General features: G+C 61.8%; 1 protein-coding gene across 1 annotated transcript in view; it reads right to left on the bottom strand.

Moving 5' to 3' along the window:
* The window catches only part of SLC12A7 (solute carrier family 12 member 7), a 57081-nt gene that overhangs the window by 19237 nt on the left and 10333 nt on the right, over positions 1-27511 (bottom strand). Inside the window, 16 exon segments of the mRNA XM_017849557.1 lie at positions 424-528; positions 1238-1357; positions 2061-2159; positions 2625-2743; positions 3757-3931; positions 4616-4673; positions 5308-5406; positions 7237-7404; positions 8132-8343; positions 9554-9795; positions 11116-11246; positions 12662-12716; positions 13253-13399; positions 18334-18456; positions 18949-18969; positions 18972-19042. Coding sequence (XP_017705046.1) covers positions 424-528; positions 1238-1357; positions 2061-2159; positions 2625-2743; positions 3757-3931; positions 4616-4673; positions 5308-5406; positions 7237-7404; positions 8132-8343; positions 9554-9795; positions 11116-11246; positions 12662-12716; positions 13253-13399; positions 18334-18456; positions 18949-18969; positions 18972-19042 — 1945 coding nt within the window.

The raw sequence follows: 27511 nt of genomic DNA, 5'->3' as shown, positions 1-27511 counted from the left end.
GCCCCTGCCAAGACCCTGAGGGGACACTGGCCCAGGGCACTCGCCTGAGGCCCCCGCCGAGACCCTGAGGGAACAATGGCCCAGGGCACATGCCTGAGGCCCCTGCTGAGACCCTGAGGGGCAGAGGCTTCCTGCAGATGGCCTTTGCTTCAGCAGGAGCCACCCTCTCCCACCCCAAGCCCAGGGCTGTGCCGGCAGAGGGGCCGGCTCCCCACGCCCGCACCCTGCAGCAGGGACACCCCCGGTGCTCCAAGGCCCCCAGCTGTGCAATTCGCTCTGCACCAGGCAGTGTTCACATCCCAGACCGTGCCCAAGCGGCTGAAGGTAAGAGGCCCCTGAGACTCCAAGGTCCCCACTCAAAGGCCAACCTCAGAAACGGCTCTTCTGTGCATCTGAGGAGCACGGGGCATGGGCGGTGCTCACCTCCAGTTCTTGGTGTGGGGGGGCCCGTGCTCCACACGCAGCAGGGCATAGCGGGCAGCGTTCAGGGACAGGCCGCGGATGCCGTCGCCCCACTCCTTCTCAGCACTGCGGGAAAGGAAGTGGGGGGCTTGTTCAGCCACATGCCCGGGGGCTTCTCTCCCATCCGGGAAAGCGGGGACCTCTGGGGGCAGGAGAGTCAGGGCAAACAGGACCCCCGGGAAAAATCCCTGGATAAGGAGGAAGGCCTCCGTGCCCACCCCTGCCCTCAAGGGAGCCCATCCCAGGAGCCACTGGGTCAGAGGGTGCCGTGGCTATGGAGGAAATGAGGAATGAGGTCTATGTCCAGCATGCGTGAGGTGTCTTCCTCGCAGGGTGGGGAGCAGGAGGCCTGTGACAGGGAAGTGGCTGGACCCCGGGAAGGAGGCGGGTGCAGGGGGAGGGAGGGTGGGCGCTGGGGCATGGGGAAGGACATCCGTGGCTGCCGAGCGAGTAGAGGCACAACCCAGGGACACCTCGCGAGACATTAGCAGGAAGAGTCAGCCACGGGCTCACCGCCTGCTGAGGACGGCACGAGACAAGAGCTCCAAGCTGGAGACACTGTCCATGAGGACAGGCACCTTGGCCTGGCTGGAGGTGGGAGGGTAACCCTGGCTTTCACAGCACAGCCCACCTGCACCTGCTCCCAGCTGCCCCCAGGACGGCACACGACATTCGGGCCCCAGGGAGGCCCCTCTAGGGAGCTGCCCTGGGCATAGTGTGAGAGGGGCCCGCAATCCTGTGCCCCGGGTCCGTGAGGGGGGCTAACGGCGCTTACCCGCGGTACTCGATGTACTTGTAGATGCAGCCAGCAATGAGCATGGCGGAGAGCGCATAGTACCAGGAGCAGATGAACATCAGTGCCAGGCATAGGCTCATGCCCAGGAAGGACAGGGTCCTGGGGGCGGGACAAGTGGCTCAGGGGTGGCCCAATGCCACACGGACACTGCCCCTCCCTCAGTGAAACTCTGTTAACACCAGGAAAACAGTCACTGATGCCTGACGACCACGCCTGCACGCAACCACCTCTGAGGGGTGACGTGGCTCCCTGGGCCCCTGTGGGAGCCGCTACTCCAAGACCCAGTACACAGCTCCAGCTCCCAGCGTGCACACAGCACCTCGGCTGTGCACGCAACACCATGGCTGCAGCATCCACCCAGCGCCTGATTCCCGAGGAGGGGAGTTAAGAAGACCCACAGCCCTGATGGAATATGTCCCAAGTCTGGGAGGGCCGGCTGACCACGGGAGGTACAAGGCGCACACAGACACCTGGGCATCCTCGTAACTAGAGGCCTTCCTCAGGTGCAGAGGCAAAGACAGGCCACAGTCTCATCAGCTGCCCAGGGGCTTACTCCGCAAAGGAACAGTCAATGACCCACCTGGGGTCTTCAGGCCCAGGGCAGCTGGCCTTGCAGAGACACCCAGTGTCCCCGCCTGCAGGGCTCCTGACGCCCGTGCTGAGCGGCCTCCCCAGTGGCAGAGGCACCCAGTGTCCCCGCCTGCAGGGCTCCTGACGCCCATGCTGAGCGGCCTCCCCAGTGGCAGAGGCACCCAGTGTCCCAGCCTGCAGGGCTCCTGACGCCCGTGCTGAGTGGCCTCACCAGTGGTAGAACTTGAAGCGTGGACGCCAGTTGGGGGTACGTAGCAGGGTCTGCACGGCACAGGCCAGGTTCACGAACAGGTAGCACATGAGGAAGAACCTGCAGGGACAACCGGCCACTGACACGCGCCGACTGGGCCCCTCCGAGCCCCCAGTCACTGCCACCTGGGAGACCACCCTTGTCATCACTGTCCCTCCCACCTGCGTCTTGTCTCCCCACGTCTCTCATGTCTCTGTACATAAGCTGACTCAGACTGACTCCGAATCGGGCCCCCTCAGGCCCCAGCCATCCTGTGGCCGCCTGGTCCATCAAGAGATGGGTCATCGTCCCTTCCCCAGCAGCCATTTGTTCAGCCACACTGCCCCCGGCAGACCCTGGCCGGTGCCTGCCTGGAGGCCTGTGCACCTGCCTTCCCCGGCCCAACTCCCTTCCCGGCAGGATCCTGACTGCCCACGGCTGGCCCTGCCTGTTCACTGATTGTCCTGAGCAGGGCCTCCCGTCCACACTGCCCCATGCTCCAGGCCCATACACCCAACTCCAGGTCCCCATCCTGCCAGGGCTCACATGGAGAGGATCGGGGCCACGCTGTCCAGGGAGGCAATAAGGATGCCAGTCTCACAGATGAGGACTGTCAGCAACAGCGCCCATGTGGGCTCCCCGTTGGCCTTCCCATGGCCAAACACCTGCAGGGAGAAGGGCAGGAAGATGGGGCAGATGACACCACTCTTTTAGGAGAGAAGCTGCAGGCTGGTCAGGTCCAGCCCAGATGAGTCTTAAAGGCAAAGACCAGCAGACACTGCCTTTCACAGTAGGTCCCCGGGACATCACCCGGCCGGCCCGGGAAGAGGCCCTGACAAAGGGCTGCAGCCCGGGAGGCTTCAGAGCTGTGTCTACACCGGGCCTGCCTGCAACCTGTGCGGCCTCAGCCCACCCCCCACCTGCCTCAGTTTCCCCGACCACACAACACAGGACCAGCATCTCCAGGGTACTCACGGCTCCCCAGACCCTGTGGTAACCTTTCTCATCAGGCCACCCTCACCTCCCAGAAGCTGAGGCCCACGGGGTCTGTGTGCCCGTCCCCTTCCTGGACACCACGCCCTAGGCCCGGCTGGGACTGACAAGACGCAACCACACAAAGGCCCTGTGGGTCGGGACCCTGCTGAGGAACCGGCGATGGGCGAGGATGGCTCTGCCATCCACAACTTTCCCACAGCTCCCCTGGCCCAAGTGGCAGGAGGAGCCACAATCGGCAGCTCTGGGCACAGCACACGGACAGGACCCAATGCAGGCATCTGTGCCATCCTCAGAACAGCCACACACTCTGGCTGCAGGCTGGTGACGCCACCTCCCACGGGCTCAGCCACACAGAGAAAGGAGTGGCAGGCAGGCAGGGGGCTTCTGGCCAGACAGCAGACCAGCCACCTCTGGACCCGAGGCTGTGGGCCCTCGCAGCCGCTCCTGACACACCCGGGGCTGCGCTCGGAGGGACCTGCAGGCAGGAGGGCTGGAGCTGCCTCTGCCCACCACCCACCTCCCACCACTCCCATGCTCAGAGCAACGGCCGGGGCAGAACGACCACCACAGGGTCCAAGCTGCAGGCACGCGCCCCACACACGGCACCGTGAGGATCCCGCAGGGAAACAGAGCCCCGACCCTGACCTTCCAGGGTCACCTCCCCCGAGGACGCAGGGCTCACCTGCAGGAAGGGGATGATGCCGTCACGGGCAATGGCCTGCAGCAGGCGCGGTGCCCCCGTGAGGCTCTGCAGGCCGGCGCCGCAGGTGGAGAAGAAGGAGCCGATGACGATGACCCAGGGGGAAGGCCAGGCCAGCATGCCGATGACCAGGTTCCCCTGCAGGGCCTCCCCGAACCTGCAGGCAGGCGGGCGGGCGGGCGGTTTTCAGAAATGTGCCTAAATCAGACAAAATGTCTTCTCCCACCGAGGGGCCCAGTGTGGTGGGAGTGGCTCCCTGGAAAGCTGAGGCCTGGCCTCCAGTTCCCATTGGCTGAAACCTCCCCCAGGCTCTGCCCGGCATGGCCAGAATGCTCTGGAGGGTCTTCAGCGGGGGAGGGGGTCTTGCTCACATCAGGGTCGCTCTTGGGAGCAGGGAAGACCCAGCCTGGCCATCAGCTTCAGTCAGGGACCACCCAGGATCCCCGGGGCCTTGGGGCTGCCAGACAGGCACGTCCCATGAGGATGCAGGGTCAGCGACGACCTGCCTGGGACCCCATTACTTCTCCACTTGGCAGCAGGGCTGGGGGGTCTCCCAGGGCCAAGCCTCACCCATCCACACCCCTGTGGCCTCCCCAGGAAGGGCCTGTGCCCCCAGCTGCATCAGGACTTGGAGGTAGCTCTGAATGGTTCCCCAGGCTCTAGGCTCCAGTGGAAGAGACACACATCAGACCAAGGGGATCCCAACCCTGGGACCAGGACGGCTTCAGCTCTGTACACGGACATGAAGTCCTAGGGCGATGTAATTTCAAAGTCGAACTCGTCCTCAGGAAAACCCAAGTAGACTACAGGCTTTGCACGAAAACTGCAGATGGAAACTTACTTATCTCGTAAGACCACACCTTCGATGCAGGCCCCAAACAGCACAATGCAGGAGAGATCTACAGCTCTTGTCAAGGAAGGGCGGGTCTGCGGGTGCAGGGTCCTCAGGTACAGGGGGGTGGGGTAGGTGGGGAGACGTGCTGGCCAGCTGGCCCCAGGCTCCAGTTGGGCAGGGACCATTCTGCACCCCATCCCATCCCGAGCACGTCCTGTCCCCCGTGTCCTCAGTGCACCCTCCTGGGGCTCTGTCCAGCATCATAGAACAGGGCCCTGGGGTGGTGGAGACACACCTGGCCTGGTGCTTGACTGCCAGGGATCGGCAGGGGACCTCGCTGAGGGGACGATGCTCGGCTGGAAAGAGGCAGCCTTGGGATTGAGAAGCCAGAGGCCCCACGGGCCCAGCCTGCCGGTGGCACACACCACACATAGCTGCGTGTCACTGTCCACACATAGCAGGGTGACTGCTTCTGTTTTATCTACGATCGCATCCCACAGTGGCGAAGAAGCCGGGGTCCTGACAGCAGCCCCAGCCCCGTCTCCCAGGGAGGATGACGTGGTCAGAGCCCGGCCTAACCCAGGAAGTCACACGCCAGTGGCCGAGGGCGCAGCACTGAGCCAGGGAGGGCATGGGGGCCTCCCCCCAGGCAGAGGCTGGAACCTACACCTCCCTCGCCTGCACCCCTCCAAGGATACAGATGAAAGACGTGGTCACTATGGCCAGGATGGTCCCCGTGGGGATGGACTTCTGCGCATCCTTGAGGTCCCCGGACCGGTTTGATCCCGCCATGATACCTGCGAACATGGAAGGTGCTGCCAAGACGCATCTGAGGAGTCAGGGCCACGTGATGGCGGCCTCTGCCCAGAGAGCTGGGAAGGTGGTCTCTGGGGAGACCCCAAGCGTGAGCTGCTCCCGAGGCTGCAGTCCAAGCTCCACCTGCCCACCCTGCAGGACCGCGGCTGGGGGGACGCAGGCCCAGGCACGTTTACCACTCCCCTGGACCCGAGGACAAGGCCTGACCCCAACACCAACCTCCACGCCCCCACACCCAGGGCTCCTCTGGAGCCTGCGTTAATCCCACGACCAAGGGTCAGCCCAGGGACGGTGCTGAGCAATGGCTCACAGGCCCCCAGGACCTAAGGACTTTTGGAATGAGACCCTGGAACGACTCAGAGCCCAGCCAGCCGGGCGGGCAGACGCTGTGACCCCTCCTGCTGCAGCGCCACACGGGCACCACCTTCCTCTAGGGAGCCACGGCCGCAGGCATTTCCACACAATCGGCTCCCACAGCGCTCCGGGAAGCCGGGTTGGTGGTGGCCACTTGACGCCTGGCTCAGTCCCATCCAAGGCACAGCCTGAAGCACCCGTGCTCGGGGTGGCCCGGGAGGTGGCAGAGCGCACAATCCGGTGCCGTGGACCACAGAGACACCCGGAGCCACGCAGAGGCTCTGCCCCCACGCCCTCCACCCACGGCGCTGAGAGCAGACGGACGCGGTAGGCTGGAGTGGAAGCACACGGAGAGGACCCTGGGCTGATCGCCCCCTCCACGGTGAGACGGGCCCACCTTCAGAGGAGGCAAGGTAAACACCAGATGCCAGCGCTGCGGCCAGGCCCTGCGGCTGACCCTGGCTCCAGGGCTTTGAGATGCGCTGAGATAAAGTCCAGGAGCAGACGTGGGAGGGACCGGAAGGACAGCTACAGGCCACACAAGCAGCCAGCGCCAGTCAGGGGCATCCCAACAGGATGGCCGAGTGGAGACAGCCGGGGGCGTGTGCGTGTGACTGGGAGAGCATGGGGCCTGGCCCCACCCCTTGGGGAACAACCAAGGGCCCCACCCCCGGTCGGAACAAGGCCCACTGTTTGAGGAGGACACAGAGGGCCGAGGTCCCCGGCCTCTGAGCTCACACTGAGGCCACTCCTAGGCGTCTCCTAATAGTGTGCCATGTATTCTCAGCAACCCTACAACAGCTTCTCCTGACACAGGCCTGCCCAGGAGAGCGGCAGACAGGCTTCTTACGAATCCATCAGGACACAGAGCGGAGCCCTCAGCCGCTTCCCCTGAGCCAAACAGGCAAGATAAGCAGGGGCAGCAAGGAACACACTAGAGAGAGAGAGACAGAGAGAGACACAGATAAAGAGACACAGAGAGAGAGACAGAGAGAGAGACAGAGAGACAGAGAGAGAGAGATGGGGGAGGGAGAGAGACAGAGAGGGAAAGGGGGAGGAGGAGAGAGAGAGACAGGAGGACAGAATGACAGAGACAGAGAGATGGACAGAGAGACAGAGGAAGGGAAAGATGGAGAGAGGCCGGGCGCGGTGACTCAAGACGCCTGTAATCCCAGCACTTTGGGAGGAGTAGGATGGCTTGAGCTCAGGAGTTTGAGACGAGCCTGAGCAATGTGAGGAGACCTCCCTCTACAAAAAATACAGACATTTGCCGAACGTGGTGCCGTGTGCCTGGGGTCCCGGTTGCTTGGGAGACTCAGGTGGGAGGAATGTTTGTGTCTAGGAGGTCGAGGCTGCAGTGAGCCGTGATCACGCCACTGCCCTCCAGCCTGGGTGACAGATCAAAAAAGAGAGGGAGAGAAAGAAAGAGAAGGAGACGGCTGGAGCAGTGGGCTCACCGGTCACGGAGGGGAAGTAGATGCCAACCAGGAGGGTGAAGGAGGCTGCGATATCAGTGAGCACATAGGGCAGCGTGCTGGCGCGGCTCTCCTCTGCCACAGGCACCGAGGGCACACCTTTCTTCTCCACAAACGCCCCCGCGTGCGCGTACGTACTCCACAGGTTCTCTGCCAGACAAGGAAGATCCATGGGTTTCTGGCACCTTCCGTCCAGCGCCCACACCACGGGGCAGGCCACTCCCTGGCAGGTCCCACTAGAGGCCGGAGGGGAAGGGTCACAGCTTGCGTGCTGCAAGCAGGCTCCAATTCAAACAAGTTTTTTGAGACGGTACCTCTGGGAAAGCTACCTGTCTGCGTCTACGGAGGGAAGGTCAGCACTAAAGAGTAGCCTCACGTGCGGAACAACGTACTCCTGGAAAGCCCAGGCTTCCTGTCTCGGGTTCTGGAAAGCCCGGGCCTCCTCTCTAGGGTTCTGGAGCAGGTCTTGTTTAACCTGCCAGGGGTCCTTTTCCTCAAGCCCCTGGGGCGGGTCCAGGGCAGCCTCTCATCAGGGAAGGATGCACAGAGGTGGCGTCACCGCCCAGCCACCACTTCCTTACTAACACAGCAAGTTCCCCACACACGCTGCCAGGTGGTGGTGGAAATAAATCCATGGCTTTAAGACCAGCTTGCTGACCATGACAGAGGCCGTCTCCCTGCCACACTGTGTTTGGCTTCTGTGGCTCTGCCAGGGGTGTGCACAGGGATGCCCAGGCTCGTCAGCAGCTGCTGGGGAGGGGCTCAGCCAGGCAGGAGGAACTGGGGCCCTGAGAGTGACTCTAAGGTGACAGCATCCACTGGGGCCAGCACCTGCCGCCGCCACCCCCAGCCCCTGCTGCAACCCTGCAGGCCTCACCCAGGAAGACGCCACTGGCCGCACCCGGGATGCCCTGGATTTCGGTGACATTGTTCTGGATGAAGTACTCGTCACATGTGGCGCTGGGCTGGGAGCCGTTGCAGAAGAGGCCCCAGAGTGCAGAGGCGGCTGAGTTGTTGTGGGTGACGTAGGCCTTGACACAGGCATCAAAGCTGCGCCGAGACAGCGTGCGGTTCCCCAGGAGGCAGACCCTAGGGCGGGACAGGCAGGCACAGCTGTGTGCTGCTGCCGAAGTGGCTTTTACTGCCCCACCCGGCTCCTCCAATGGGCACCCGTGGGGTCACCCGCGAGTGGCTCCTGGCACTCTGCACCTCCCAAGACAGGAAGGCCACAGATCACGCTGGGAACTGGGCCCGAGCCAGGCTGCAGCAGGAACACAAGGGTAACGGATCACGCCGGGGACCGGGGACCGGGCCAGGCTGCAGCAGGAATGCTGTACCGTACAGCCGTCCCCTCATCCATGGTTCGGCCACCCATGGTCCAAACATGCTTAATTGAAGTGTTCTAGACATAAACAATTCACACGTTTTCCACTGCGCAGTGGAAACCAGTGAGGTGGAACCCAGCGAACCCCCTGTGCCGGCACAGCCACGCTGCAGTCGCTCCTGCCTGAGGCCCTCGGCGGTGTCCTGGCCGGGTCAGCTGTCACAATCTCAGTGCCTGAGTCCAAGCCACCCTCCTGCCACGTCCCAACGGCCAAGAGCACAGGCGTGCCGCTCCTGGTGTATAAACCAGGCCTGTGTGTAGAAAACAGTCTACACGGGGCCCCGGCTTCAGGCATCAGCAACGGGGTCTCAGGATGGGTGCCCCAGGGGAAGGACAGAGCTGTGTTTCCCCTAAAACAGGCTCACAGGGTTGCGGCTGCTCTGCCTCTCTCTGTTTTGAGGCCTCTATGAGGCTGTTCCTTCAGGGACTCCCTCCACAGGGAGACGGCAAAAACTTGGGGACCTCGAGGGGCTTGGCTGCTGGCCTTTCCTGGACCTGCTCCTGAGGGCTCTGGCGGCCACTCCCGTGTTCCAGGAGCCTGGGCGGCCTCCCAGCTTCTCCTCCAAGAGGACAAGAAAGCCTCTCCAAGCACCTCTGGGAGGGAGATGGGAGCCCACGACCCTCGGTGCCATCGGATCGTGCTCAGGCCGCCAGCCACCCCTGAAACCTGCCAGACCCCTCACCAGCCCTCCTGCCACTGAGGAGGGTCTTCATGCTCAGACCCGGCCACGGGGACGCCTCGGCCCGCCTCACGGTTGGGTTTCCCATAATCCTCAGAACGAGCCCACAAGGGTTCCTGCCGCGGTCACACCTAGTCCCGCCCCTCGCGGGGACCTCAGCGTCAAGGATGGTGGACCAGAGACGGGCAGAGCCAGCCCCACACACCACCCACAGCTCAGGGGCCCCAAGACTCACGGGATGTCCGGGGGGTCGAAGGCAGACTTGATGACGCCGGCATAGATGGCCAGGATGGACAGCACGACGCAGGCCAGGAAGACCAGCGCCAGCTTGTTGACGTACTTGACGCCCACGAAGACCACCAGGGCCATGAGCACCAGCGTGCACGTGCCATACACACGCATGTTGTGCAGCATGGCGGCCGCCTCGCCACCCGCAGCCTCTGCCTGGAAGATGGCCGCACCCGGGGAGATGTATGTCTGCAGGGACAAGACGGGTTAGGAGGCCGTCCCCGGACAGAACTCCCCAATGCCCCTCCCTCCTGCAAGCACCCAGCGCCACACAGGGGCCTCCTCACAACAGGAGCTGGGGCCATCAGGAGGCATCCGTGCTGGACAGAGACCGCGGGGGTCAGCGCAAGGCCAATGGACCACCAGGGGCCTGCACGTTTCCCAGGAGCCACCCGGGCACCTGAGAGTAAAGCAACTTCAGGACCCAGGGCGGCCGCACGTCCACACTCACAAGAAACACCTGCTAAGAGGAATGTGACTGCCGCCCAGAGAGCTCGGCCCATCCCGGCTGGACGTCCTGAACAAACAGTGGGTCTGACCACGCCGGCTGGGTGCAGCCTCTGTTCCGCCCAAATTCCAGGGACGGAGATGTGAGACGGTGCTGCTCAGCTCCCTCAAGACCAGGACAGGACTGGGGTACGGTAGGCATGGAGGACACGGCACTCGTCCCCACCAAAGGGAATCTGGGGAGTGCGGCAGCCATGGTGTCTTTGCAGCCATGGCACCCAGGGCAGGAAAGACCGAGGGGCATGGCCAGGGGACTCAGGGTGGGATAGGGGTGGATGCGACCCCACTGAAAGGTTTCAGAAACTTCTCGGCCATGTGGCTCTCTGCAGGAACCAAGGAGGCCGGGAACCAGGTCTGGCAGCGGAGGGAGGGGCAGAAAGACTGGGGACAGGGGCTCAGGTGGGCGTCTCTGAAGCCCTGCGGGGACGGCGGGTTTCAGAAGCTCAGTAGGAAGGGTGGTACCCAGCAGCCAGAGAGGGCGGTTCCTGTCCCCACGAGGACCAAGGAACTCAGGCCACAGCTCTCAGCTGTGCTCAGGTGATATGGGGCGTGCTTTGAGCCTGTTTTGGGAAGGTGATGACATCACCTGGCTGTACACTGCTGGGCTCCGTAACCCTCGGCCAAGTGCCCAAATCAATCAGGCAGGGAAGGGGCTGGGATCCTGGCAAGAGGTTCTTCTAAGCCAAGTTCCAACCCTGTCCCTAAAACAGCTCAGACTGCAGGGCCGCACCCACGCGGGGCTCAGATCTACAGCCCAGACGTCTACCCAGCTCAGGCCAGGCACCCCTCACGGAGGGCGGCAATGGTGCTCAAGGGGGACCCAGGTCGCTGCGGAGTGGACGATGCCCGACGGCTTCCGCCAGGGAGAGCCCGGGGCAGCCAGGGCAGTGGGGTCAGGATGGCTCAGTGTGCTGTGTGTGCCACAGAGTGGGTCAGGCAGTGCCCCTTGGCGTCCTGTCGCAGACTGTGGGGTGGGGAACCCTTCCAAAGCAGCATGCTCACCAGAAAAATCTCGATGGTCCCCAGAATATACATGGCCCCTGCGAACGTCGTGCCCAGGTAGAAGCAGAGGCCGACAGCGCCTCCGAACTCGGGTCCCAGCGAGCGCGATATCATGTAGTAGGAGCCGCCAGCTGCGGAGACACAGGCGGTGGCCACAGGTCAGGGGCGCGCTTGGACGCGGACTTGAGGTGCGGTCTGCGCTGTCGCTCATGAGTGAAGGAGGGTCTGTCTCTGCGAAGGCAGCATGTTCGCCCACCACAAAGCAGGACATGAAGACGCCTGGCTGCCGCGGTAAACGCTCCCCTCCCGAGGCTCGGCACACATTCCACACCAACCGTGCTCTCATGGACATGAGGACCAGGTGAGGTCACGGGCAGAAGGCCCCAGCAGGTCCAGGAAAAAGGCCTGCACACATCAATGGCAGCCCCAGCCCCCACTCCCACTACGTTTGGCTTATAAAAAAGGCAAAAGAGAAACCAGGATGTTCAGGAGTTCTCTGGTATACTGTGAACCACGCACGCGATCGCTGACGGGAAAGCCGGGAGCGGCCCCAGGGTTGCCTGGAGAACGCGGCTGTCCCTGCTCTGAGCAGTGCGTGTGGCATGAGGAAGGGGCCCTAACGGATGCAGTCATCGAGAAGCACAGACTGGTCCCCTGGCTGCTGAGGGAGACCCCCGGTGAGGGACCTCGTGCTCTCCTGTGGCGTGTGTGAGCACCACGCAATGCCCCCGTGGGGGTGGGGGCCAGCTGCATGAGGACCTGGTGCTGAGCAAGTCCGGCCGTTAACACACGCAGGACACGTGCACTAGGGAGCAGACGTGGCATCATGTCAGTTCACTAGTTATTATGTGTTGTAATTTATTACTAATTAACAGTATCATCTCGGTTCACCAGTTATTAAGTACTGTAATTAATTTATTACTAATCAACATCATCTCAGTTTACTAGTTATTTACGTAATTAATTACTAATTAACAGTATCATCTCAGCTCACTAGTTATTATGTACTGTAATTAACTTATTGCTAATTATCATCTCAGTTCACTAGTTATTACGTATTGCAATTAATTTATTGCTAATTAACGTCATCTCAGTTCACTGGTTATTACGTATTGTAATTAATTGCTAATTAACATCTCAGTTCACTAGTTATTACATATTGTAATTAATTTATTACTAATTAACAAGGTCAGGGCAGCGTTTTGTCTTCACCTTCCCTTGTGAGATACAGGTTCCAAGAACTCAGCCTATGGCACACGCCGGGCTACAAGCGTCACTGGAATCACCCGTGCCTCCCCCTCCCCAGCCCGCTGCCCAGTGGGCACTGCCTACCCTGGCAAGAGACGGTCACTACGCAACAAAATGGGGAAGAAAACCAAACAGCCATGACCTCACAGCTCAAATGCCAGAGGAGCCAGTGGAGAACACGCAGAAGGCCTGGCAGTGACCCCCAGGCAGCCCCTGGCCCTGCCTCGAGGAGCGGCCTCCTCCCAGTTCCCGTGCGGCAACACCCCGACTCCTCTAACAGGACTCAGGCACCCCTTACCTGGCACCACACCGTTGGTAGCGATTGCACTCATGGAAATGGCGGTCAGCATTGTCTGCAGAAAGACAGGCGGCCGTCTGAGGAGAGCCTTCCAAGAGCCTGCGGTGTCGCAACACTCCCAAGGCGGGGTCTACGGCCTGGCTCCCGCCGAAAGTCAGCCCCCAACTCCAGGGCTCTCCATCTCAATGGAGTGGCTGGGAAACCAGGACCCAGAGGCTCCCGGGCACCAGGCATGCAGTGTCCTGGTTCCCACCCCTTTTCCTATGACAAGGACCCAAGGTCCTTCCAAACTGGAGGTGATGTCACCAAAACACAGGGTGTCCCTTCCCTTGGAAGCCTCAGGCCCTGAGGCCACCCCACGACACCCACCACTGGCCGAGATGCCTTTCCGCAGACACGGGTAAATGAGTCGCCAGCACCAATCAACACACCAGCGCTAACCCCGGCCAGTGCGGCATCTCATTCCCGCAGCCGCCCCGGCTCTCGTGGAGGAGACGGTGCTGAACAACCTCTACACGGGTGTCTGGGGAGGGCCCTACTGTCCGGCTGCCCCTGCCTGAAGGCACAGCCACACTGGCCGGGGAGACTCACGCAGGTGCAGCACATGGCCACGATGAGGAAGGACTCCAGGACACCAGCCACCCCCACGATCCACGTCAGGCGCAGGAAGAGGATGACACCCAGGATGTTCTGCAGGCATGGCAGGTAGACGCCAATGAAGGTGCCCATGCGCGGAGCCTGCGACAGAACACAGCGTGTGCCCGGGGCTTGGACCCCACACCCGAAGGCAGCCCCCTCCCCAGGCTGCACTCAGGCCCTGGGCAGGAAAAGTGGCCGTGGGGGCAGGAAGGGGCAGAAGGGGACTGGAGGAGACAGGAGTCAGTCCCAGAACAGACGGAGGCTCAGAGAGAGGCCCAGGGCGGGACCCCTGACCATCCAGGGGCGGGGGCTTAGGGGAGGGGAGCAGAACCACATGGCTGGCAGAGAACTAAGATGGCAGCTGCTCTGCTGTGCCTCCCCGACGGCGGGGAACCCGTTACGCTGGAAAAGTTATGAGAAAAACAAGAGGGAGAACAAGAGGGCCCCAGCTCCATTCCCTGGATGGCTCAGGGCCTCAGACCTGACACCCTGGGAGAGCCTGAGACTTCAGGAATGGAAGCAGAGCCGGCGAAGGGATGAAACGGCTACTGCCCATAAAGCTAAAAAAAAATTAAATTAAATTAAAAAAAATAAAATCCACAGCTCAGCATTGGCTGAGCATTGGGTCACCACAAGATAACAGCAAAGGTTCAGATATCCAACGTGTGGCCACTCTGCCTGCCCCAGCATGGAGCAGGCAGCCCGCTTCAGACACCTGTGCCAGAGAAGGAGACACACCCCCTGGCCCTGAAGAAACCCGCACGGGCAAGGATCAGCAGCACAGCCAGAAGCAGGTCAGCGCCTGCGAGGCAGCCCCCCTCCCGCTCGGGACAGGCCAGGCTGGGGCAGAAGTTTCAGCCGTGTCCCCATTGCCTGCTCAGCCCCACTCCCGCCATGAGCAGAGGCACATGGCTCGGACCTGGAGGACGGCTGGCCCCAGCACGAGGTGACGTTTTAACAGGAAAACATCTCAAGGTCAATACGGAAAAGGGGGAAGGTTTTCTTTGAAGACACTTCCTGTGAACAACGGCCACAGTGCAGATCAGAACAGGCTCCGTGTGGAGGCTAAGGAGGGGGTTCGATCCTGGGGTTCACACAGCCCAGGCCTGGGGATGGGGCCAGCTGCCGGACGGGAACAGGGGACCAGGTGATGGACAGCTCCCAGGGAGAGCACGCTTAGCACCACACCATAAAAGCAAACAGGGCAGCTTCCGGGGTCATTGTGCCGGAACGCCTCCCACAGACAGGCTGAGTCTGGCTCGTCAGAGATCTAGGGCTCCACTGGCTTTAGGACCCTGGGGAAAACCATTTAAGAGCGCAGCCCGGAGCAAGGGAAGCCCTGGCTCTGAGAGCCTGGGGCATGCACCTGGCTCCCTGAGCCCGAGGTGGGGAGCAGCCATCAAGCCTGCTCTGACATCTGTCCGGCATGCACTGGTCCTGGAGCCCGAGGTGGGGAGCAGCCCCATGCAGCCCTGCTCTGGACATCCTCGGCATCCACCCTGGCTCCCTGAGCCCGATTGGGGAGCAGCATGGCAGCCCTGGCTCTGACAGGCCTGGCGGATGCACCTTGTCTCCCTGCAGCCCGCAGGTGGGAGCAACATGGTCAGCCTGGCCTCTACAGCCTGGGCGGATCCACCTGGCTCCCTGAGCCCGATGTGGGGGAGCAGCATGCGAGCCCTGCGCTTACAGCCCTGGGCGCATGCACCTGGCTCCTAGCCGAGGCTGGCGGAGCAGCATGCCAGCCCTGCTCTGACAGCCTGGGGCATGCACTGGGCTCCCTGCACCCGAGGTGGGAGCAGCAGTTCAGCCTGCTCCTGACAGCTGGGGGATGCACCGGCTCCCTGAGGCCCAGGTGGGGAGCAACAGGCAGCCCTGGCTCTGACAGCCTGCGGGGATGCCCTGGCTCCCTGAGCCCGAGGTGGGGAGAGCTGGCAGCCGTGCTTTCTGACATCCGGGTGATGCACCTGCTCCCTGAGCCAAGGTGGAGCAGTATGCAGCCCTGGCTCTACATCCTGGGGGATGCACCTGGGATGCACCTGGCTCCCTGAGCCCCAGGTGGGGAGCAACAGGGGAGCAACTTGCTTGTGACGGGGGCCCTAGAGAGGAGAGGGTGACGGGGCCGGGGGCCGCTGCTGGGCCCTCCAAATCTGGGTACACCTTGTTCTTGTACAAACAAAAGAAGTGGCGGGAGACGGAGGAGAACCAGCTTTGGGACATTGTCATGGGATAAAACTGAGAACCCGGGGCAGGGGTGACGACAGCAAGGCTCCGGGGATCATTGCTGCTGTGACTTCACAGCAAGGCTTTAGCTAACGCAGGAGCCGACAGGCAGAGCTCTAGGCAGAGACGCCGTCCACACAGGGGGCCCTGCCCTCCAGACTCAGCCTCAGATCCCATGACCCCGTGACAGGTGAGTCAGAAGCTGGTTCTCTGCCAAAGGCAGGGGATCCTGACTCCTCACGAAAGGGCATGGCTGGCCTCGGCCTCTCAGTTCGCGCCTAAAAGGCAACTTATAAGGCCCAACTGGACCCAGTTTCAGGTGCGGGAGGCTGGAGACGCCTGGGCCCTTGAAAAGGCTCCTTTAATGGGAGCAGGTCTGCTGGGGATGAGCCTCTGAGCCTGGCCAAAGAGGACGAGGGGCGGCCCCTGCCCTTCCACCCCAGGGGCCGAGCCACAGTCCCCACAGGGAGCTGAAGGATTCACTGCCAACTGAAATCTGCCACCGTCACACAACAGGCCTGCTGGGGTCACGGGCCCTGGTCCCTCCCCGACTGAAACGCAGGCTGCACCAGCCTCGAGCGCCTGCATGTTGACCCCGAGGGACAGAGGCCTGAGAGCCACCGGCCTGGGGGTAGGGTTGCCAGGGAGGGCCGGGGAGAGCCCTCCAGGTGGGAACCTCCTGGACCCTGGCCCACAGTGTGCCGTGAACAAACACACCTGCCTGGACGTTTCCCTCATGTCTCAGTACCAAGTAGGGTGAGAGAAGCTGGGGTGTGCTCTCTATGGGCACCTCATGGCAGGCTGGGCTCCACTGGGCAGAGGGCTTGGAGCTGGGTGGCCAGGTCGGTGGTGCCTGAGCCCAGCCAAGCTGGAACTGAAGCCGGTTCCCGGAGCACTCGGACCAGGCCCGTAGGAAGGCACCTGCCCCCTGGAGAAGGCCAACATCTCCCTAGACACAAACTCCAGCACGCAGGCAGACAGACAGGGAAGGCCTGTCGCTCCAGAGTTTTGGTGCCAGAGCACCAACCTGAGCCCATGAGGCCTCAAGGTAGTGCCCAGCCTGCACGAAACCCCAGAAAGGTGCTGAGTGCTGAGCCCGGCATGGCAACGCCCAATTCTGCAGCGTCCATGTGCAGCAGTGATGGCCCCACCCCAAGGGCTGGCCGAGCTATGGATAGGCGGGGTGGCCACAGGCTCCCCAGCCAGGAAGGGCCCAGCAGGGGAACCACAAAGATGTCCAGAGATGCAGCTTCCGAAAAGGCCGCTGCCCTGTCCTGGGACAACCAGGGCTGAGGGCCCTCGTCAGGCCAGGCCCCATCCCGAGGTGGCCACACGGTCACGTTCCTCACTTGTCTCTGGTTACTTCAACCCCAGAGTGACGCTTCTCAAAAACAAAACCAAGTGTCTTCAGGTATCCTGGAAATGCAGTATTAATTCCACTGTGTTTACAGTAAAAGAAAGGAAAGAGAAATCTTCAGGGGCCTGACTTCCCGATCGCTGTGTGGGACCCAGGTCAGCTGAACACTGGATACTAGCAGGAGGCGCTCAGGGCTGGTGCCGATGCAAAGCACAGAGCCCAGGCTAGGCAGATGCAGGGAAGGGCAGGGGGCCAGCCGAGAGACACCCCACTTGGTGGAGGTCAGAGCAGGGGGGCCACCCTCCCTGGACCTGGTGGGCACCCAGTTCAGCACCTCCTTCCTTTCTGCTCACTGGCCTCTACCTGGTGCCACAAAACCCTCCCTCCTGAGAAGATAGGGGTCTCCTGAGAGTATTTCTAGAGTCAGAAAGTTAGGGAAAATAATAGGGGAATTTAAAAATCATCCTAAAAATCCAATGCACGCCCTTAGCCGTCTGCCGAAGGAGCGGGACACAGGCTCAGAGCTGACTCAGGAAATGACAATTTTGTGTCAAGACTGGGGGAGGACGTCACCTGGCTTCAGAGCGGAGCCTGCACTGCACGGTTTCCTTCGGTGGATTTTTTTGTTTGTTTTTTGTATCTTATGATTCTAAAGCAATGCACACGTATTTGGAAGATTTTAAAAGCAGAGGGAGTTGAGAAGAAACTGAGCCACCTGTCGCGCCCCCACAGCGAGGACACCGTTTGTTTCATCTGCCCATGAGACTTTTCCCAACATGGGTCCAGGGTCTTTCTCGCCTGTGAGCGTCACTTCAGGGCGTCAGGCCTCAGGGTGGTTCTCAGGCAACCCGTCTGCGCAGGGGACGGCAGAACCCTCCGGAGGATGCTCAAGGGGTTTCCACGCCTCGTCGCCCACAGAAACCACCCAAGGGAAAACGCTCTGCAGAATCCCCACTGCACCCCCCTTGTTTCCTGGGATGGATTCCTGGAAACAAATCCTCAAGGATTAAAACTGCAGGGAAAATGCTACCAGGCTAAGTGCCCTGGACAGGAAATGAAAAGGAGGGTGGCCCCCTGGGAGCACGGAGGCCACAGCACCCTCTGGAAGGGGCCACGTCCCGGCCTCTCAGAACCATTCAGACTTCTCTCCACAGCAGGGGACAGGGCCACTCCCGCAGAACGAACAAAACACCTCAAGCTCATTTCTCGACAGGGAACCCGGCCGCCCAGCTGTGTGGAGGATGTCATGCTTCCCCGGACAGTGGAGAGAGAAGAGGGCTGGACCAGAGCTGCAGGGCAGGCACCATCGAGTCCTCCCAGGAAGAAAGGGCTGGACGTGGCCATGACACTATTGCTCAGGGCAACTCTTCTGACAAGCAACTGCTTTGCCGGTGTGATCTGACCTACCAGGACACACGGGGTGGGGACTGGGCGGGCATGGGCATGGCAGCAGTACCTTGGCCTCGCGCCGCCGGCTCTCCTCGTCCTCCTCATGCTCCACCACGCCCTGGCTCAGGTTGGTGTAGTTGGCCAGCTTGTTGAGCAGTGAGGATACCATGGGGTTGCTGTCCATTTCCTCCTATGCAGCGTGGACATGGGTCACAGGCGGCCCTCACTTCACCGTAGGCCCCCCGGGCTCCCTCCCCATATTCAGGTTGTGGAGCTCAGGCTCTTGCCCGGTCCTGCGCCCGAGTCTGAAGCCAGCCAGAGAGGCCTGGACACCTGTGCAGCAGGTCTGAGTCCGAGGCCGGGGCTCCAGGCCTCACTGAGTGGGACCACCCACCCACGGCAGGGACCCCGGGATGTCCAGCACTCAGCAGCTCTGAGGGGTTCCCGTGGGGCTGGAACACCCTCGATCCAGGAAGGACCCCAGAAGGCACCAGTCGAGGACCACATTCCAGCTCAGGTGCGGGACTGGGTCCCCTCCATGGCCTTTGGGACAGGGAGGCCCCAGTTCCTTCCACGTGGTGTCCAGTCCTGTGGGAGGCCCCGGCCTGGGGGCCCCCAGGGGCTCCTTTACTTTTCCACATCAAAGCAACGGCCCTGGCATCTTCTTCTTCTAATAAGTTACCTCAAAAAGTGCCATGTTTTCCCTTCAAAGAAACTCTCCTGTTCCGCCTCAACATTGTTGAGGAATGGGCTGTTTTCTCTTGGATTTCCATCTCCTGGTGAGGGAAAAACAGTTCAGAGTCAGCTTAGAAGGAACTAAAAGCAAGCACAGAAGGCCAACCGCAGATCCTGCACGGTGTGCCCTAGTCCCCACCAGCTGTCACCTCCAAACCGTGGCTAAGGGTGACACTACCCCTTCCTTCCACATATCTGTGTTCCAAAGAAAGGGGCATTTCCCAGGGTGCACGCCAGTCCCAGGACACACACTAGCCCCAATGCACATACTAGCCCCAGGGCACACGCTAGTCCCAGGATACACGCTAGCCCCAGGGCACACGCTAGCCCCAGGGCACATGCTAGCCCCAGGACACACACTAGTCCCAGGACACACGCTAGCCCCAGGACACACGCTAGCCCCAGGGCACACACTAGCCCCAATGCACACGCTAGCCCCAGGACACACGCTAGCCCCAGGGCACACGCTAGCCCCCACACACATTATCATTTAAGACAAAGCCCCTGAAAGCCTCAGCAAGTGAGCTGTTCAGCCCAGGGCAAGGGCATCTCCCTCTGGCATTGAAAATCTCTCATTCAGCCAAATGTGGGCAAAATTCTCACTTTCAAAAGTCAAGGCTGCACCTCCTAGCCTTGCTACTTAATCCACCATTTCTGAGGGACACAGAGGATTTCCCACTGCTCCCCGTTGAGGATGCCGCCCACGGGCTCTCCAGGTAAATGAGCCCCCAACTCCTGTATCTTTCAAGAAGGCTGGGCTGGTGACCCCTCCGTGGGGCTGAGCCCAGGGCTTGGAACCAGGGGGTAGATCCTAGCAGCTGCTCGAGGGCACGAGCAAGGGGGTTGGGGCCGAGGAGGACTTGAGGCTCCCTGGCGAGTTGAGGCCCAATGGCCCATGTGACGGCGTTAGGAGGCAGGGTCCGTAGGAGGTGGGGTCTGTAGGAGGTGGTGAGGCATGGAAGGGATGAAAGTCCCTACACCCAGCCCTCAGCAGCAGAGCTCTCTCACCCTCCCACCCTCGACGCGAGGACACGGCAGGGAACCTAGGGCCCTCCCCAGACCCCAAACTTGCCCAGGCCTTGGTCTGAGACTTTCAGCCTCGAGAACTCTGAGAAGTTTCTGTCTTTATGAATCACCTGCCCTTCAGGAATCATCTGTCAGGGAATCAGGGACTGTCACAGCAGCACAAGGCCCTTGACACAGGCCACTGCAGAGACCACAGCCTGCCTGGGCCCCCCAGCCAGCCGTCCACGGCCACTGCAGAGACCACAGCCTGCCCGGGACCCCCGAGCCAGACGCCCATGGCCACTGCAGAGACCACAGACTGCCCAGGACCCCCGAGCCAGCGGCCCATGGCCACCCACAGACACCACAGCCTGCCCGGGACCCCCAGCCAGCGGCCCATGGCCACCCACAGACACCACAGCCTGCCCGGGACCCCCGAGCCAGCGGCCCATGGCCACTGCAGAGACCACAGACTGCCCGGGACCCCCGAGCCAGCGGCCCATGGCCACTGCAGAGACCACAGCCTGCCCGGGACCCCCGAGCCAGACGCCCATGGCCACTGCAGAGACCACAGACTGCCCAGGACCCCCGAGCCAGCGGCCCATGGCCACCCACAGACACCACAGCCTGCCCGGGCCCCCCAGCCAGCGGCCCATGGCCACCCACAGACACCACAGCCTGCCCGGGACCCCCGAGCCAGCGGCCCATGGCCACTGCAGAGACCACAGACTGCCCGGGACCCCCGAGCCAGCGGCCCATGGCCACTGCAGAGACCACAGCCTGCCCGGGACCCCCGAGCCAGACGCCCATGGCCACTGCAGAGACCACAGACTGCCCAGGACCCCCGAGCCAGCGGCCCATGGCCACCCACAGACACCACAGCCTGCCCGGGACCCCCAGCCAGCGGCCCATGGCCACCCACAGACACCACAGCCTGCCCGGGACCCCCAGCCAGCCGCCCACGGCCACTGCAGAGACCACAGCCTGCCCGGGGCCCCCCAGCCAGCCGCCCAAGGCCACTGCAGAGACCACAGACTGCCCAGGACCCCCGAGCCAGCGGCCCATGGCTACCCACAGACACCACAGCCTGCCCGGGCCCCCCAGCCAGCCGCCCACGGCCACTGCAGAGACCACAGACTGCCCGGGACCCCCGAGCCAGCGGCCCATGGCCACCCACAGACACCACAGCCTGCCCGGGCCCCCCAGCCAGCCGCCCACGGCCACTGCAGAGACCACAGACTGCCCGGGACCCCCGAGCCAGCGGCCCATGGCTACCCACAGACACCACAGCCTGCCCGGGCCCCCCAGCCAGCCGCCCACGGCCACTGCAGAGACCACAGACTGCCCGGGACCCCCGAGCCAGCGGCCCATGGCTACCCACAGACACCACAGCCTGCCCGGGCCCCCCAGCCAGCCGCCCACGGCCACTGCAGAGACCACAGACTGCCCGGGACCCCCGAGCCAGCGGCCCATGGCCACCCACAGACACCACAGCCTGCCCGGGCCCCCCAGCCAGCCGCCCACGGCCACTGCAGAGACCACAGACTGCCCGGGACCCCCGAGCCAGCTGCCCATGGCCACCCACAGACACCAGAGCCTGCCCGGGACCCCCGAGTCAACCACCCATGGCCACTGCAGAGACCACAGCCTGCCCGGGACCCCCGAGCCAGCCGCCCATGGCCACTGCAGAGACCACAGCCTGCCCGGGACCCCCGAGCCAGCAGCCCATGGCCACTGCAGAGACCACAGCCTGCCCAGGACCCCCGAGCCGGCCGCCCATGGCCACTGCAGAGACCACAGCCTGCCCGGGACCCCCGAGCCAGTGGCCCATGGCCACTGCAGAGACCACAGCCTGTCCGGGACCCCCGAGCCGGCCGCCCATGACCAGGAGAACAGGGTCTGCAAATGCACATGCCCCAGCCAGGCATGGTGAGGAGCTGAAGGGCATCAAACCCACACCCACCCGTGCACCCCAGGGCCCTCTGTCCCATGTGCTGCACACCAGCCCCCCAGACCGGGAACAACAAGGCTGGGACCCTTCCTAGGGGTGCTCGGCCCATCCTTGACCAGCCCACCCTAGCCCTGCACAGAACCGTGTGGGACCCTGAGGGTCCAGAAGAAACGGCCAAGGTAGGATGCGAGGTGGCCGGAGGAGGGCAGGCCAGGAGCTCATCACTGTGCCAAACAACACTAGGGGGAGGGTGGGCATTTTCTATGGTACGTTTCAGATGTGCCAGAGCCCACTGGCGGCCACCCTGGCCGGCTGACAGGCACCAGCTGCAGGAGTGGTAGGTTCTGGCCATGCCAGCAAAGAGGGCATCACCATCCCGGGGTAGGCGGGCAGCACGTGCTCCCAGTACGGTGCCCACGGCGGAAAGCACAGCCCTCAGGGTGTAAGGTCCTTGGTGCTACCATGAGCGACTGCAGGCGCCCAGACTGCGGGACACACCACAGAGAGGCCAGCACCACAGAACAGCGGCTCCACCCCTCAAAAACGTCAGGGAGACAACACAGAGGAAGCTGCAGATGACAGAGACGGCCAAGTGCACGCACGACCTCAGACTTTCTTTTTCTAGAGACCGTGTTTGGGCCAGTTGGTGAGATCCGAAAAAGATATCTCGTGTGTGATCATTAACTCCCTGGTTCCGGTGACTGCACTGCAGAGATTCTGAAAGAAACGTGTTTGCCATAGGAAACACACCTGTGAGGAGTAACACCACTCAGCTGCTTCCCAACCGCTCAGAAACACACGCGAGGGTGACAGATGGAGACCCAGGGCGAGGTGGGGAGCAGGAGGGACACGGCCGACATGGCAGGAGGTTGGTATTTGGGCAGCGAAGGCCAAGGCCGGGTGGATGTTCTCCACACTGGTCTTGCAACCTTTCTGAAATCTGAAGTTCCATGAAAATCAGGTTAAAACAAAAATTACAAATACATTCAACTAAGAAAATATGTCTAAATGTCTTTCCCATGAATTACAGGTCTTTCCAAGATGAGTCCCATCCAGGGACCTTCCCCACTCCTCTTCCATGTTTTCAGTGGATTCCTGCTCAGACCCTTTTTCTGGACATAATGGCCAACTGTTTACAGAGAGATCAGCGGTGACTGGCGAGTCTTTCTGGAGTCAATGGAAGATGAAGGACCAGGAGCCTGGTACGGCTGTTCTTGGAGGGAGAGAGGGAAGGAAGAAAGGAGAGAGGGACGGAGGAAAGGAGGGAAGGAGGGAGGAAAGGAGCGAGGGAGTGAGGGAGGGAGGGAGGAAAGGAGCGAGGGAGTGAGGGAGTGAGGGAGGAAAGGAGTGAGGGAGGGAGAGACCAGAGGGTTTCAGGTTCTCCCTCCCACGCAGCCAACCCCACAGACAACCTTGGCCAAAGTCACAGCTGCTTGGGTTCAAGTTTCTCTTCCCCGCAGGAAGGGTGCACAGCTCTGGAGACTGAACCCTGCCTGCCCTTCTCCACCAGGAGGGCAGCTTGGGGCTCCGCTGCTCGGCCCACATCCCTTCTGGAAAGCACGGGTTTACTGGTGGTTGGGGTCTTAGCATGTAACTACGTTTGCGTTCAGCAAGCAACCGCTGTTTATCTGAACTTCTACGAACTGCGCAAGTAGGAAAAATGTTCACTCAAACCACGTTCACTCAAACCAAGGAGACCAACGTCCTTCCCGTCGCCTCCAACACTCCCAGCAGCAACAACCACTGCTCACGGCGGTGTCTCCTCTGCACAGCCTGCTTGGGAAGATGGCAACACCTACCAGGCCCCAAGGACACCCCGAAAAACACACACACAAGCCCCCCACAGGCAACCTATGCAGTTGGAAAAAAGCACTAGCAACAACTTGCTCAAGTTGGATGAATATCGAGCAATTCATTAAACTTAGAAAACATAATGACGTAACCGCCACAGGGTCACACCTGGGATCCGTGTGTCCGACTGTGCAGGGCTGTGCACCAATGGCCTCACCACAAAGCCCCATGCGTGGGGACAACGAGGCGTGAGTCTGTCCTTTCACTGCTTATTAAACTAACACAGACAATGAGTCCAGAACGCAAAGACACACAGGAAAGGGGGACAGAACACGCCAGCAGGGTGTGGCTGGTCCTCCCACGTGGGGACTGCGCTGAATACATGAGCATGTTCCACCAGCCACCAGCACGTTCTTGTTACCAAAAGCAGCCTCAGACCATGACTACAACCTTCGAGCCTTTGAAGAGAACGCGTCTCCCCTCGCTGTCTTAAGAGTGTCGCTTGGTCTCTGTGGAGGCCACGACAGGTGTGCTCTCAGCAGAACCAAGTGCCCACTCGGGAGACGCACAAACATTTCCATCTGGTTAAAACAGCCAGGTCAGACCCGAACCAAGAGTGCGTCCCAGGGACGTCATGGCCTCAAATGCCACCCCAGTCAAAAGACTTCGTTAAAATCCAATGCCCCTCTAACCCTCTGCACACCCAGCTNGAGCCGGCCGCCCATGGCCACTGCAGAGACCACAGCCTGCCCGGGACCCCGAGCCAGTGGCCCATGGCCACTGCAGAGACCACAGCCTGTCCGGGACCCCGAGCCGGCCGCCCATGACCAGGAGAACAGGGTCTGCAAATGCACATGCCCCAGCCAGGCATGGTGAGGAGCTGAAGGGCATCAAACCCACACCCACCCGTGCACCCCAGGGCCCTCTGTCCCATGTGCTGCACACCAGCCCCCCAGACCGGGAACAACAAGGCTGGGACCCTTCCTAGGGGTGCTCGGCCCATCCTTGACCAGCCCACCCTAGCCCTGCACAGAACCGTGTGGGACCCTGAGGGTCCAGAAGAAACGGCCAAGGTAGGATGCGAGGTGGCCGGAGGAGGGCAGGCCAGGAGCTCATCACTGTGCCAAACAACACTAGGGGAGGGTGGGCATTTTCTATGGTACGTTTCAGATGTGCCAGAGCCCACTGGCGGCCACCCTGGCCGGCTGACAGGCACCAGCTGCAGGAGTGGTAGGTTCTGGCCATGCCAGCAAAGAGGGCATCACCATCCCGGGGTAGGCGGGCAGCACGTGCTCCCAGTACGGTGCCCACGGCGGAAAGCACAGCCCTCAGGGTGTAAGGTCCTTGGTGCTACCATGAGCGACTGCAGGCGCCCAGACTGCGGGACACACCACAGAGAGGCCAGCACCACAGAACAGCGGCTCCACCCCTCAAAACGTCAGGGAGACAACACAGAGGAAGCTGCAGATGACAGAGACGGCCAAGTGCACGCACGACCTCAGACTTTCTTTTCTAGAGACCGTGTTTGGGCCAGTTGGTGAGATCCGAAAAGATATCTCGTGTGTGATCATTAACTCCCTGGTTCCGGTGACTGCACTGCAGAGATTCTGAAAGAAACGTGTTTGCCATAGGAAACACACCTGTGAGGAGTAACACCACTCAGCTGCTTCCCAACCGCTCAGAAACACACGCGAGGGTGACAGATGGAGACCCAGGGCGAGGTGGGGAGCAGGAGGGACACGGCCGACATGGCAGGAGGTTGGTATTTGGGCAGCGAAGGCCAAGGCCGGGTGGATGTTCTCCACACTGGTCTTGCAACCTTTCTGAAATCTGAAGTTCCATGAAAATCAGGTTAAAACAAAATTACAAATACATTCAACTAAGAAAATATGTCTAAATGTCTTTCCCATGAATTACAGGTCTTTCCAAGATGAGTCCCATCCAGGGACCTTCCCCACTCCTCTTCCATGTTTTCAGTGGATTCCTGCTCAGACCCTTTTCTGGACATAATGGCCAACTGTTTACAGAGAGATCAGCGGTGACTGGCGAGTCTTTCTGGAGTCAATGGAAGATGAAGGACCAGGAGCCTGGTACGGCTGTTCTTGGAGGGAGAGAGGGAAGGAAGAAAGGAGAGAGGGACGGAGGAAAGGAGGGAAGGAGGGAGGAAAGGAGCGAGGGAGTNGACACACGCTAGCCCCAGGGCACACGCTAGCCCCACACACATTATCATTTAAGACAAAGCCCCTGAAAGCCTCAGCAAGTGAGCTGTTCAGCCCAGGGCAAGGGCATCTCCCTCTGGCATTGAAAATCTCTCATTCAGCCAAATGTGGGCAAAATTCTCACTTTCAAAAGTCAAGGCTGCACCTCCTAGCCTTGCTACTTAATCCACCATTTCTGAGGGACACAGAGGATTTCCCACTGCTCCCCGTTGAGGATGCCGCCCACGGGCTCTCCAGGTAAATGAGCCCCAACTCCTGTATCTTTCAAGAAGGCTGGGCTGGTGACCCCTCCGTGGGGCTGAGCCCAGGGCTTGGAACCAGGGGTAGATCCTAGCAGCTGCTCGAGGGCACGAGCAAGGGGTTGGGGCCGAGGAGGACTTGAGGCTCCCTGGCGAGTTGAGGCCCAATGGCCCATGTGACGGCGTTAGGAGGCAGGGTCCGTAGGAGGTGGGGTCTGTAGGAGGTGGTGAGGCATGGAAGGGATGAAAGTCCCTACACCCAGCCCTCAGCAGCAGAGCTCTCTCACCCTCCCACCCTCGACGCGAGGACACGGCAGGGAACCTAGGGCCCTCCCCAGACCCCAAACTTGCCCAGGCCTTGGTCTGAGACTTTCAGCCTCGAGAACTCTGAGAAGTTTCTGTCTTTATGAATCACCTGCCCTTCAGGAATCATCTGTCAGGGAATCAGGGACTGTCACAGCAGCACAAGGCCCTTGACACAGGCCACTGCAGAGACCACAGCCTGCCTGGGCCCCCCAGCCAGCCGTCCACGGCCACTGCAGAGACCACAGCCTGCCCGGGACCCCCGAGCCAGACGCCCATGGCCACTGCAGAGACCACAGACTGCCCAGGACCCCCGAGCCAGCGGCCCATGGCCACCCACAGACACCACAGCCTGCCCGGGACCCCCAGCCAGCGGCCCATGGCCACCCACAGACACCACAGCCTGCCCGGGACCCCCGAGCCAGCGGCCCATGGCCACTGCAGAGACCACAGACTGCCCGGGACCCCCGAGCCAGCGGCCCATGGCCACTGCAGAGACCACAGCCTGCCCGGGACCCCCGAGCCAGACGCCCATGGCCACTGCAGAGACCACAGACTGCCCAGGACCCCCGAGCCAGCGGCCCATGGCCACCCACAGACACCACAGCCTGCCCGGGACCCCCAGCCAGCGGCCCATGGCCACCCACAGACACCACAGCCTGCCCGGGACCCCCGAGCCAGCGGCCCATGGCCACTGCAGAGACCACAGACTGCCCGGGACCCCCGAGCCAGCGGCCCATGGCCACTGCAGAGACCACAGCCTGCCCGGGACCCCCGAGCCAGACGCCCATGGCCACTGCAGAGACCACAGACTGCCCAGGACCCCCGAGCCAGCGGCCCATGGCCACCCACAGACACCACAGCCTGCCCGGGACCCCCAGCCAGCGGCCCATGGCCACCCACAGACACCACAGCCTGCCCGGGACCCCCGAGCCAGCGGCCCATGGCCACTGCAGAGACCACAGACTGCCCGGGACCCCCGAGCCAGCGGCCCATGGCCAC

The sequence above is a fragment of the Rhinopithecus bieti genome, unplaced genomic scaffold (genome assembly GCF_001698545.2).
Source record: "Rhinopithecus bieti isolate Rb0 unplaced genomic scaffold, ASM169854v2 scaffold_33330, whole genome shotgun sequence".
NCBI classification, from domain to species: Eukaryota; Metazoa; Chordata; class Mammalia; order Primates; family Cercopithecidae; genus Rhinopithecus; species Rhinopithecus bieti.
Note: the sequence above shows the minus strand (reverse complement) of the source record. Positions and strands in the feature narration are given on the sequence as shown.